Below are 13,725 nucleotides of genomic sequence, written 5' to 3'. Positions count from 1 at the left end.
TTGCTTTCATCGTTTAATTTTCTATTTCACTATATTTTCGAGTACATGTATATGTGTTAGCATAAGGATAGCCTAACTTGAAATACAAAGAACATAGTTTTTATCTTATAATACTTGACGCTGGGACTTCGGTAAAATTCAATTCAATTCAACGATAATCCGATTTCCTTAAAATATTTGATTATTTTGCTTTAATAGTTGTTATAAAGTTATCGATGTTTGTAAATACTGTTGCTTATATTAGGATTCTTTGATTAGCTTACAAAGCAGGAGAAAAATGTGGCCATTTTCCCTTCGATTTGCTTATATTTGTGTTGTCAAATAAACTATAGCTTACATATTATTACTCTTTTCGTTTTATATACAATCTACTATGCATAACTGAGCTAAAATTTGCAAAAATATATTTTAATTTAAGTTACCAAACGTTTCAGCTACATAATATGTTTTGCAAACAGTTACAAGCAACTCGCTAAAGCGACACTAGGCAATATTCTCCGGAAAAGTAGTTTTCTTTACGCCATTCGCTGCTTACATCGATATGGCGAACCTTCGCTGCAATCTCCAGGGAAACCTCCACTGCAATTTTCTTAACTAATTTACGCCGGCAGAAACTTTGCTCGCAGAGCTCTAACCAAGTCAAAGATAAACTTTACACCAAAATGTATTATTAAATCTACGCAGACCCCATAAAATTCCGGCCAAAGGAAACCAGCTCTGGCAGCCAGCTGTCTGTCGCCGCATTGCGGGCTCGCCGGGATCGACGGGCTCGGCGGGATGTCCTGAGGGACTTCTTGGCAGCCGCTCCCCGGAGTTTCTATATATTGGTCGTAATACTTCTGCCGGGCGGCGGCTGGAACTGCTGCAGCTCGGTGCGCACGGTTCCAGTGGACGAGGACGTGGACGAGGACGAGGAGGAGGAGTAGGACGAGTCCGTATTCGAGGCATTGGATGCCGAGGAGCCCGATGATATTGTGGAGTCGGTTCGCTGCTGGCATCCAGGGGGATTTGCGATGCCTTCCGTGGCCGTTGTCGTTGGCAAATCCCTGCCGGAGGCCTGCCGCTGCAACTGAGGAATGCGGCTGGCCGGGGCCGGTGCTGCTGGGTCTCCAGGAGGCACCCCAAGAGGGTCCCCTGGAGTCAGGCTGTCCGCCTGCTTGGTCGGCCTGGGTATGAGCGAGGTGCGCGAGGGCGACTTCAGGGGCTGCGCGTACAGGTCCCCGTTGGGCGCTGACCAGCTGCAGAGCGCTGGACTGGCCTTGATGGCGTAAATGCACTCGGTGCGCTCGCCCTGAGGGGGCGTGGTCTCGTGGGCGGGGGGCACCGACTCGAAGGACTGGAAGGATCCGCCGAGCGCCCCCGGCACCCTCTTCGCTCGCTTCAGACTGGAGGCCGGCGACTTGGGCACAATGGGGCCCACGATGAGGGTGTTCTGCGAGATCTGGGGCTCCTTCAAGGGCTCGTCCTCGTCCCTGGCCAGCTGCAGTGGTGAAGTGGTCACGTTGCTGCTGTCCCGCCTCCTCCTGCCCAAAGTGTGGCTGATGGTGCGCGGCGGCGGCAGCGGAGCGCTGAGGCTCTGCGGCGGCAGGGAGTTCCGCTTGCAGCTGCTGTCCACCAGGTCCTGCTCCGTGGGCAGGACCTTGGGGTAGTTGCGCAGCCGCAGGAGCTCCAGCTGCTGGGCAGCCGTCAGCGGGACGACCTCCGCGCCATCCGAGTCCTGCCTGCTCGTCACGTTGATGTCCACGTCGTCGGCATGCACGAAGCTGGTCACCTGCTCGTCGGCCGCCAGGATCATGTCCACCGGATCGGAGTGGCAGTGCGGGCGCTCCCTCAGAGGGTATGGGTACTGCTGCTGCTGCTGCTGCTGCTGCTGCAGGGTGTCCTCGCTGGGCTCGGTGAGTGCCGAGTGCTGCCGCTGCAACAGCATCTCGTAGTGCTGCGGCTCGTGCATGTGCTGCGGGATGAGCAGCGCCGCGTCCGCCACCTCTATGTCCCGGCATATGATCAGCCTGCCGTCGGACTGCACCGGCGGGGGAGGGGGCGTGGCCGGGCTGAAACTGCCCGACTTGGGGGCCAGGGCCTCCTGGCCCGACATCCACTCACAGACCTTGGTGTGGGTGTCCACCGTGGAGCAGCTGAGCGACCTCTGGCCCGTTTTGATGGCCTCGTAGGTGTTCGACTTCCTGGACAGCTCCAAGGCGAAGCTGTCGTCCCCGTCGCGCGACTTGCTGCAGCGCTTGAGCTCCTCGTCGTTGGCCCCGTCGTAGCTGAGGATGGTGCCGCCCAGCTTGGGAGCGGGAAAGGGCAGGGCCTTGGCCCTCCGACGACGCTGGCGCAGCAGAAAGGTGCCGTAGATCAGCAGGTTGAGGACTATGATGATGGCAATGAGGGCGATCAGCAGCTGCATCGTGGCCTCCGACCTGGCCACCGTCTCAGGCTGCCGCTCCTCCCCGCCCTCTTTCGGGGTACTGGCGGAGGTGGCCGAGTCGGGCTCGGACTCGGACTCACTGCCACCCGGAACCTTGTGCACATGCCCGAAGGTGGGCGGCGCGTTGTACATGTTCTCCGCCGCCGCTTCCGTGGACTCGCCACTCCGAGGCGGACCAGCCAGACTGGGCTCCTGGAGGAGCAGCTTCAAGGTCCGCACGGGGTCCTCCGCCCCGTGCTCCCTGGTCCCGTACTTGCTCATGTGCCCTGCAATCACCTCCTGGCCGGGGCCGTGCAGCTGCTCCTGAATGGCCGCAATCTGGTTCAGTTCGTCGGGCAGCTCCTTGTTCCAGAAGTTCATGTACAGCTGACGGTATTTGTAGCCCACCGTGGGCGGGATTCCTGCGTACAAGAAGGGAAAACAGAAAGGTTTGAGTTGTGACTTTCATGAACAAATCATATGGCAAGGGCCAATTGCAAACAATAAGCAGCGCTCTTTATACCCTTGCAGAGGGTATTATAATTTCAGTCAGAAGTTTGCGACGCATTGAGGGACACATCTCCGACCCAATAAGGTATATATATTCTTGATCAGCATCACTAGGCGAGTCGATCTAGCCATGTCCGTCTGTCCGTCTGTCCGTCCGTCTGTCCGTCCGTTTCTACGCAAACTAGTCTCTCAGATTTAAAGCTATCTGCACTAAACTTTCCAAAAAAGTCGTATATAAGTCGGAACGAGCCGGATCGGACGACTATAGCATATAGCTCCCATAGGAACAATCGGAAAAATAAATGAAAAAAAAATTATAGCTTTGGTGTTTTTAAATTTTTCTATTAGTTCTTCGGCAGAAGAATTACAGTTTAAATTGCATCAAAATTGGAGGACTATATCATATAGCTTCCGTAGGAACAAACAGAAAAAAAAAAAAAAAAATTATAACTTTTCTGTTTTTAAAATTTTTCTATTAGTTCTTCGACATATAGTAATGGTTAAATATTTCAGAATTGCGGTTTAAATTTCATTAAAATCGGACGACTAAATCATATAGCTCCCATAGAAATAATAAAATTATATAAAATAACTATCTAATAATTGAGCTTCAAATCATCATTGCTTCAATGTTTTTAGACATATATGCAAGTAAATCATAATTTTAATGTTTTCAAAAATATTTAATTCTTGCAATAGCTATTCTTGTTTTATTTTGCAATTAGCAAAATTATTCAATAATAAGTGCAACATTTAATTTTTTATGTAATTTGGTGTAATGTAATTTTTTAGGGGCTATAAAAATTTAAACAAAATAAATTCAAAATTTCAATTTAGAGATAAAAAAAAATTAAATAAAAAAAAAGGAATTAAACTTTGGCAAGCCGAACATAATATACCCTTGCAGCTATTCCAAGAATAAAACAACTATAAAATATCTAAATATTGAATTATATAAATACCCCTTAAAACCCAGTGAATCTATGATGAATTTCAACCCAATTATTCGATCTTTCCTATGGCAGCTATGTGAAATCTTTTTTCCAATTTTAATAAAATTAAAAACGAAATTCTGAACTATCAAATTATTTTTTAAAGAATTTAAATAAAATTAATAAATAGAAGAATTAACTTTATTTTTGTTTTATTAATGCTTTATCCGGCCGATTTTTATGAAATTTTAATTTAAATTCGGAAATATTAAACCGATACGGGCGAACGGACGGACGGTCAGACCGACAGGCTAGATCCACCTAGTGATGCTGATCAAGAATAAATATACTTGCAAGCTTCTGACTGAAATAATAATACCCTCTGCAAGGTTATAAAAAAATCGATTTGTTTAAACCGCGAGAGTATATTGTTACTGGTACTTTCAGGAATCATCGTCTCAATTGTCAATCACTCACCGATATTCAGGTATGCCTGAGCCCTCCTATTGAATTCCGGCCAGTCCAGGTCGTAGCGATCCCACTCGAGGGCATGTGAGTTGAGGAAGACGCCCTTCCACGGTGCTTTCGGATTGCTGGAAAAACATCGAGGCAGTCGATAAGGATTTGAGCCAACGGATGTCCTATCGCCCAGTGCACACTCAGGCCCCCGTTTGCCCAGAAAAGCATCTCATTTTATCGGCATAATCCGGACCTTCATTTGCTCATTCAAACGACATGGTTATGGCCTTATGGCCAATAGCCACACCCTCCCGCAGCCGCATGCCAAATCGTCCTGCTAACGATCTCTGATTTCAGTTTTGATTGCCACACCCATTTCCATTTTTTGCAGCCTTTATTTTCATCCCAGAGCGGCGTCCACTTGAACTAATAATATTTGCATGTGCCGCCACACAACCCGGCTGCTGTGGAATAATAATAAAAGCGGCAGTAAAAATACTATTCATTTCGCTGTCCAAGCGTTGCAGATTGCAAAACGTGCCGCAGTCGAAGGCAAAGCCAAAGCCAATGCCAAACCAAAACCAAAACCGAAGCCAAAGCCAGCACTCGTAGCCATTCCAAAACTCATGAATATCCCACACTGCATCCTCATCCGCATCCGCATCGCATCCGCATTTGCATGCAGAGCTGTGACTCTTCGTGTTGATGTTGATGGCCCGCCCCCACTTTCGTCCCCCACTTTCGCAGCCCAAAAACTCCGGCTAACTTTCTCCAAATGCACTTTTCACATCCGCTTCTTGGCCTGCAAGTCCGGCCACCAGTACTCACCCGGTCTTTACGAAATTCGTCCAGTATGCCATTACCGCCTCGGAAAGCAGCTTTTCCTGCACCGTGTAGTTGCCGCTGGGAAAAGGACCTGCGGTGGCCAAAGGAGCCCCAAAGATGAACGCCAGTTCCTCGCCCATTATGCTATGCGGTAGCTGTAAGTGAAATATATATACCACAGTGCAGCAGTGTCAGTAAATCAAGTCGGTGGGGGAATTCTCTAAAGCGCAGACTGTTAAAAGTGGCAGGGGAACTTTAAGAACACACAAGGGTAGGTAATAAAAGGGGTTCCATAGAAGCCAAGACACTAATTCAAAACAAAATTATCAAAAAGATTACAGCAAACTTTGCCCAATCAATTGATAGCGCTGTGAAAGAAGATAAAACTCATTCGGGATACAAAGCTTCTTAAATGAAGTAAAGTATACAGGAGTGTCCACTACCGTGTCCAATACAATGATTTTATTGGGAGCGACCTTGCGGGGACTGTGATTTATGGATTAATAGCTTCGCTCGCAGTGTTTTCAACCTTCTTTCCAAAGTTTATATTCCTCCGGCCAAAACTTAATGCGGAGCTCGGTCAGTCGGTCGGTCGGTCGGTCGGACGGTCGGAGATCGGGTGTGAAATGTTTTCAGCAGTATTTTAACGGCTCTTTTTGGCCATTGTGACCAACCGGCATCAATCTTCTTAGACGGGCTGCATAAATATTTAGCTAGCCGAAGACAGGCCGAAAGCGTGGGTGCGGTCCAGTACCAGAATGGGACCGCCGGAGGGAGTCGCTGAATGTAAGTAGGTAATAAAGCCAAGTTTTTATTGTTGCCATGAAAAATGTAACAAAGTCACAAAGCATTTCTGTCTGAGCACATCAAAATGGCACTGCCGACTGTGCTTTTGGTCTTTGGGCGACGTCCTCTGCGCCGCCGAAATCTTTTATGGCATTTATGAATGATGAATTTCGCTTTTGATTTTCTTGCTGCAATTGTGTGAGAATTTGATGAAACGGGTAAAAGGAATTCAATTTCGCCATTGAGGGCCGGGCTTAGTCTAAGCTTTTCGTTGGGCATTCTGTCATAAATATACGGTTCGATGGCCCCATAACAAAATCAAAGCGAATCTTAAAGGTTTTTACGATTTGAACTTCGAATTGATGCGGCACACTGGCGTATGTTTACTTTAGCGGTTACAATTTTGTTGACATTTCGGGAAAGTGGACGGAGGAATATGGTTAAATCAATCAAATGGAGTGCTTGCTGTCGGTAAATATTTTTATATTTTTACCAGCGGAAAATATAAATTTCCCAAAAGTATACATTATACTGCAAATGCTGACTAAAAACCTAATAGTATTTAATAAAACACTTCCGCTTAAATTCTGTTCAATCAGTACAAGTCCCCGCTACGACTGCATAATTAAGGCATGTTCATAAATTGGCCGAAATAATTTATGTATTTATTCCATTGGCCGAAACGTGGGCACTTCCTGTAACAAATAATCGTCATTGGCCAACGGTTCTTGCTCTAAAGTTGCAAATAAAAATTACCGGAGCGGAGGCGGAAATTCAATTTGGAATAAATGCGTAACTTTCGTAATTTATGCTCCTCCGTTGGCCCACTCTAGAGTTGCCTCCTTTTTTGCCCACGGCAGCGGTAGCAACAATTTGACTTAGCGCCATTTGTCGTAATAAACCTAATGGAGTTAATGGCACTCGCAGCGTGTAAAATTTCCAAAAATATTTCCCCCGAATTGGCTTAGGCAAAACGCTTTACGGTGCGACTAAGGATTTGAAGCCTAAGGCAATTTGAAGCCTAAGGCGCGTGAATTTGCCAGGCGGTGCGAATTCCATGCCGCTCGATTTGCCCTCATCTTTCTATAATTTTATTGGACTTCGCAGGAATGCGACGAGGCCAGGTCTCTTTAATTTGGTATTTTTGTGTGGCGGTAATTAAATATTTTCCCTCACTACACTTTCTGACAAAGAGAATGCTGTGTACATTAAGCACGTTTTTCAGCATTTGCCAAACACTCGAGTCGCAAAAACCTTTTTGCGGACTTCGGTCGCAAACTTTCAACCACGCACCGAAATAAAAACTTTAGTTTCCTCATTTTTATTTATTTTCATAAATTTCCTTTCCTTCCCCAGCCATTTCGCATTCTTATCAGTAGGAGAAAGTGCGAGGGGGGTAAATGCCCAAATAGTCGAGGAAAAAACTTTCCCAAGAAAAAAGAAGGCGACCAGACGGGACATACTTCAAATGTTTTTTATTTGTGGGGCTGTTGCGGAAATTCTTGGCATGCTGACCGCGTTTAGAATGCGATGATAATGACGTTTGTCTACGTGAGTCTGTGTGCGCACCAGCACTGTTGAAAATGCCAAATTTAATATGGAAAACTTATTAAACTGTCCTCAAGCCGATGCCGTTTTCATCTCTTTTCCCTCGATTATGCCTAAATAAATTGGAACTTGTTTTGCCAAAGTTTTCGGCTCGCTGAGTTTATTGCTCAGCTTGGGAAATTAGAAAAAAGAATGGAAAAATCTCCAAAGCAGCAATTTAATCCAATTCCCTTGTTGTTTATTTGTGTGCGCTTTTTGCGTACTGTCTTCGGGATTAAATTCAACAATGGTGGACTAATTGATTTAAGAAGAATTCCTAGACCTTTAAGGACTAAATAACGTTTTACGGATGATACGGTTCTTTCATGTTTTTCCAAAGAAAACCCTGAATTTTGAGCATTAAAAAGTAAAGCCTACTAGTACATTTGTATATATAAACTAATTTAAAACTTGTAACATTGTTCCATTTTACCAACTTTATTTGGCTGTCTCTGGGATTAAATCTATTAGGCCATACTTTAAGCACAATCCCCACTTCGCCGGAATCATCTGCGCTCGGCATAATTTTCGCTATTTTTAACTATCGCCCTGAGGCGCTTCTTCATCTCAGTGGAATGGCCGGACACTTCAAGCCAAGAACGTAAGTAGTCTCTTTTGGCCCGTTTTGAGGCCGAGGCAAACAGACAAGACATGTGCCAAAAAGTTTCACAATAAGCCCGCGGCCCAAGGCAGATAGTCAAAGCAGCTGGGGCAACGGGGGCGGGGCGGGGGCGCGGAGTCTGCTGAGTGGGCGTGGTCCAAGCGATGGAGTGGCTGACGCTCGAGATGGAGTGCAGAAGCGCAGTTTATGCACAAATTCATTCGCATCCAGTCAAGTTCTCTGGGCTTTGGCCATGAAGTTGTTGGTGGAAACACAATAAGAGTCGGAATGTTGTGCGTTGTGTGGGCCTTAAGTTGTCTGACTGTTTGCCAGTCTGGTCCCCAAACAGAAAATAACAGAAAATAACAGAAAAGAAAAGAAACAGAAAAAGAGTAGGTTGCGTTGCCGACAGCCAGCGATAATTTGTAGGCATGCCCGAATATCCTTGGGATCCGGTTTTCATGTTAAGGGCCGACCGAGCAGCACGAAATATTTAAGTGAATTTTATTCTCGCAATTTATTCGCAACCAATGCGATGCCTGGCTGCTGAATCCGGCCATATATCAGGGGCATAAACATGTTCTTTTGTGTGATTTGGCTACTTTCAGTCGATGGCAACCGTTGGCCATATGTCAGACTTATTTTCATACTTTAATTGCGGGCTATTAAAAAGTTGTTGCACCCCGCATGCCGCAAGCTGTTGTCGCATACAAAAGACCCTGTTTCCGAGCGGTTCATCTATTTGCAGTTGCAGTTTGTTTTATGGCCAACTGCTCCGCAACTGCGGCCATAAAAATTCGCTTAGCGCAAGGCTTAGAGTTGCCAAAAACATAATACGAAATAATAACTTTACGCTTGGCGGGGGGAGTGTCTCTTTTGTTTTGTATCCCTGTTTGAGTTATTTTCAAATTCATTATTTCTGTATGGTTGTTTGTGGAAGTTTTCCCTCCGTCTGCTGAGCAATTTGGGTTCTGCCAACGGCTTTCTTTAATTTTCTAGGAAGGCAAAGTCGAAGCTCTGAGGACCCTAACCAAGGGGAGTTCTGCGCGAAGATGAAAGGATTTCCTTGGAAATGTTTACTTCTTGCAGGCGCTCAGCCCTCCCCATTTGCTTATCAATCCAATCATCTTAATTACAAATCAATATGCCCATTTAACTGTAGAGTAGCGGAGGTCCGAGGCCACGACAGCTTCATGGCAGCACAAAGCTATCTCTGCGAGGCAATCAGTAACAAATCCATAAGCATGACAAAGCCATAAAAACCGGCAACCTAACCGAGTCGGAGCAGCAAGGACACAGAGAGCCATAACCATAGCCAGACCTCTTTCCCGCCCCTCGAAAGTGACCCCGTCTCGGACTCAAATGACCCCTAAGTCAAAGGATGCCGTCTGCTTAGCGAAACTTGTCTGGCGATGTTTTTGTTTTGGATTCCTCCATTTCTAGCTGCACAGGGAGAAAAATAGTCCCAAAATCACTACTAATTATTCAACACAGTTCTTCTGAAAAATCAGACTGGCTAAAGAGGCCTTCGGGTGCAGCCTAATCTTTAGATATTTCTTATCAATATTGGAGGTATGTCTCAAAATTGACTGGTCGGTTTTATTATTTCCTTAAAAAATAAATCGTTGCGGTGAAAGGTTGCAATATTTGTAAGAATTGTCCGCATATTGCCTTTCATTCCCACGATAAGGCTATTTGTTAAGTAATAAAACCGACCAATCAATTTTTCTTCCATGCAAACCCTACTTTCCATCTTAAGGGAAGCTTGCTATTGATTTTAACCTATATCCTAAAAATAAACTCTCCCTTGTGCCTCTAATCTTCTCGCTGTGTAAATAGTTAGCCATTTCTGTTGCTGCGGGGTTCAATGTCTTAAATACGATCATTTCCCAAAGGCAGCTGCAAACTTGCGAATTGTTTTGGCCGAAAAGCCAAAAACAAGCACCGTCAGCCAGTGATGAACTGGACTTAGCAGCCCAGGGCCACAAACTTTTCAGCATGATTGTTCCATTGTTGGACGGGCAATTCGGGAGCGGATGCGGAGGTATCGAGTACATTATGAAAACTCATTAGATGCCAACTCATGCTGGGCTCATTTCGCCGGACCGCGGGCGTTTAATTTAAATGCGCTGCAGAGTATGTAATTGGAGTCGCCATTCGGGCAGCGAGGAGGGCTAATACTTACGTGGGCATACGGTCCGGTCGCGCTGTTATGGCCAAATACGTACATATAATTGCGCCGATTGACATCCGCGTGGAACATCCCCGTCTGCAGCAGCGGACCAACCACTCGCGCATCGGACAGAATGTCCAGGACCACGTCACGGTGCTCCAAATTAGTGGCCTTAATCGGATTGTTGTACATGTCCTGGTATCTGCGGAGAGGGAGGAAGGAAACAGTAAGTGTGCGGACCGAAACAAGCGGAACATCATGGCAACGTGGCGTATGCGTAATGTGCATTGTTAACATTTGGTGGCCCACTGTGTCTATGGCCATGGGTGTGTGTGTGTGCTACCCGTTATGTGTATTTACTCTCGGTACGTTAAGCTTAATTACGCGGTTGGCTTTTGTGCAGAGCACTCCCAGTGGGACACTCCCAGTCAACAATGGGAGACTAATGCCGAAAATCGTGAATGAACCATGAACATTTCGCTGATTCCAATTGATTTTTTTGCAAGATTTGCGCTTCAGTCCAAGTCAATATAATGAAACCCCCGCAAATCATTTATAAACTAAATTTACCAATTGTTTGCTCACTTCTACCTATCACAAAAAGTTTTGTATATAATTACATGGATTTCACAAAGATATTTAGTTAGTTTATTAATGTCAATGTTACATGGTCAATATCTTATTTTTTTTCACATATATTTCTAAACATGTTGATAATAATTCTCTTGATTGTACCATTGTTTGCTTAAAGCCATTCGGAATAAATACACGAAGTAAATTGGTTGGTAACCTAAAAATAAACCATTTGTTTGTCTACCTCCTTAATTTGGAGGCCTCGACAGTCAAGTATGTTTACCTTTCTATCTATTTAATATAAGTTAGGCAATAACAGAAACTAAATTTTTACTTAAATTTGTTTAACAAAATTAATGACTTAGAATGTTTTATAAAATCTGAAATTACCAAAAAAATTTAGGACATATTATCTATATATAATAGATTTTTGTATGTCCGAATTGATAAATTTGTAAATATAAAATGTAATGTAAAAATGTTAATTAAAATTAACAACTTTGCATTTTCATTTCATTTATTAGGTCATTCCAAATGTAATTCTAGCACTTCACGATCTTAAAAACGCCTTGCGATTATGAACATACAACGAGATACATGACAACAATATCAAATTTGAAAACAGAATATTTAAAAGAAAACTTTTTTGGTTGGCGAAACGTTTGTTAAACTTTCAACGTTTCACAAGTTGTGGAACTATCTTAAGTTGCCTTTAATTTGTTTTTAAAAAGTTTCTTAAAATTCAATGAACCATTTAACATAAGTTGGTACTAATTGAGCATCTTATTCTTATAAATTATTGACTGTTGCATAAACTTTTTGAAAATGCCTGAACTAAACTGGTGAACACAACAAAACCATTCAATTCTTTTGACTAGTTTTTTGCTGATGCAAAAATATAAAGAGTTCCTGGAAAATAATTCATTCTCCAAGTATCAAAATGGTTCCCTGCGCTGCTTTTCTTTAATAAATTTGTTGCTCTCCAGCCCGACATTAGATAAATCGGCATGCTTCTGCTTAAGTCCATCCCAGCATGAAATTATTATGGCGCAGCGGGAAAGAAACGGAGTCAGGAAAAAATACAGATTTCCCCCCGTGCCTGCCTTGTGTTATGTCAAGCACAACACTTGGCCTTTTGCGAGCAGCTGTTGAGGCAGGTACAACATGCCACAGGACACACACTCGCTCCAGGGCATGTGTTCACCGAGTTTGCAACGTCTTGGCGTGGCCTAATGTACAAATAAATAGAGCCATATATTGCACATTTTCGTACGGGCTGTACTTAGTTTTCCATTGCTGCCCGGCTTGTCTGCTTGTATTTTGTGTGCCGTGTTATGCATTTTATTGTCGGCTACTTAAGTTATGCACTTTGACCTCCATTCAGGCAGCACCAGCGCAGGCGACCCCCGTGAAGAAGCCTCGAGCGAGGCAAAGTCAGCGCACGGCGGGGAGTACGGTGCCACTCATGAATGTATGGCCCAAGGTGGCCCGCAAGACGCCTTTCGTTGGCTCCTCTTGCTGCTGTCCTGCTGGATTCAAAGGACGTATTTTTTTCTACAGCAGAGCTCAAAATTATATGTCACAAATTTCATTAATGTTGCCAGCTTGATTTGAAAATAAATGCGGTTCACGATGATAACTTAAGGTTCGATTTAAGGGCCTCGTTGTTTTGCTGTTTTTACAAATTCGAAAGCCTTTTTAAGGAAACACATGCTGAAATATTTGTTTCTAGAACTGTGACGGTATGCGTCAGTTCCAGTCGCCAGAGACACATGTTTGCATTGGAATCTCAGTCGGAATCAGAATCGAAACAGCTCAGCTCCGCTTGATATTTATTTGCGGTTTCTATTATGTAATCCCATATAGTTGAACAGACGCTTAGAGCGTTTTGTCGGAGGTCTCAGATGCGTATGCGCAATAAAAAAATACGAGCCTTAAGTGAATTCAGAAATGAAAAGAAATTCGCCTTCAGCATATAAAGTTTAAAACTGATTGGGGCTCGGAATGTACATGTGTTAAGGTTCCCGCAGCTGCTTAAAGCCTGGATCATATTATCCTCCGCACGGTGGCATTATTATAAGCTCATCGAAATGCCCGCATTAAACCAACAACCGACTTCATTAAAAATGCATGCAAGCCATGATAATTCCGCTTGGGGAGGGTGGAAAAACTTTTATCTGCCCATTGAGGAGAGCTAAAAATGTGTCATGGCAAATATAATTTGGGAATCGCGCGAAATGCAAGAACAAACAAAAAGTCGAGTAAACAAATTTCGAATGCCAGCAGACCAGCACAAACGCATAATTAAAAGTTGGACGAATGTGCATTGGGGAAATCCCATGAAAAACATTGAATAACCCGAACGTGTGGTGCTGTTGGTGAGGAAATAAGATTAAAGTGCGCCGCAAACGAACAACAAGTGGAACAATTCCGAGACTAACGCCAGCCCAAAAGTTTCATGAGCGAGACCAGTGCCGCCGACAAAATAATTAAATATATATACATATGTATTTAGACGACAACGTTACGTAAAACATACACGCACCGCAAAACAACCCACAAAAGCGGTTAAACACACGAAAATACTCAAAAGTAACCGCAGAACTCTCGAAACACCAATCCACAGGCACTGCCACTCCCACACCCACTCCCACCCCCACACACATACACACACTCAAAAACGCCCCCCACAAATGGCCACCGGAAATGTGCACAACAAACACTCAAAAGTATGCAGTGAAAAGCACACACAACAAACCAGAAACAAATAGCAGGTGGAAGAGGTTAACAGAAGCGATGAGCGTCATTTGTTTTGCTCCAAGAGCAGTGCCACGCCCACCTGGGCAGCCCTCCTCCTTTGCGCACCTCAGGT

General features: G+C 44.5%; 1 protein-coding gene across 1 annotated transcript in view; it reads right to left on the bottom strand.

Annotated features, from left to right (window-relative positions):
• Positions 1-13,725, bottom strand: part of LOC128266400 (neuroligin-2) — a 56,107-nt gene continuing 42,382 nt past the window's right edge. The window contains 4 exon segments of the mRNA XM_053002894.1: positions 1-2,829; positions 4,327-4,442; positions 5,137-5,288; positions 10,293-10,482. Coding sequence (XP_052858854.1) covers positions 818-2,829; positions 4,327-4,442; positions 5,137-5,288; positions 10,293-10,482 — 2,470 coding nt within the window. The 3' untranslated portion in view covers positions 1-817.

The sequence above is a fragment of the Drosophila gunungcola genome, chromosome 3R, assembly GCF_025200985.1.
Source record: "Drosophila gunungcola strain Sukarami chromosome 3R, Dgunungcola_SK_2, whole genome shotgun sequence".
Taxonomy (NCBI): Eukaryota; Metazoa; Arthropoda; class Insecta; order Diptera; family Drosophilidae; genus Drosophila; species Drosophila gunungcola.
This window is presented reverse-complemented; position numbering and strand designations above follow the sequence as displayed.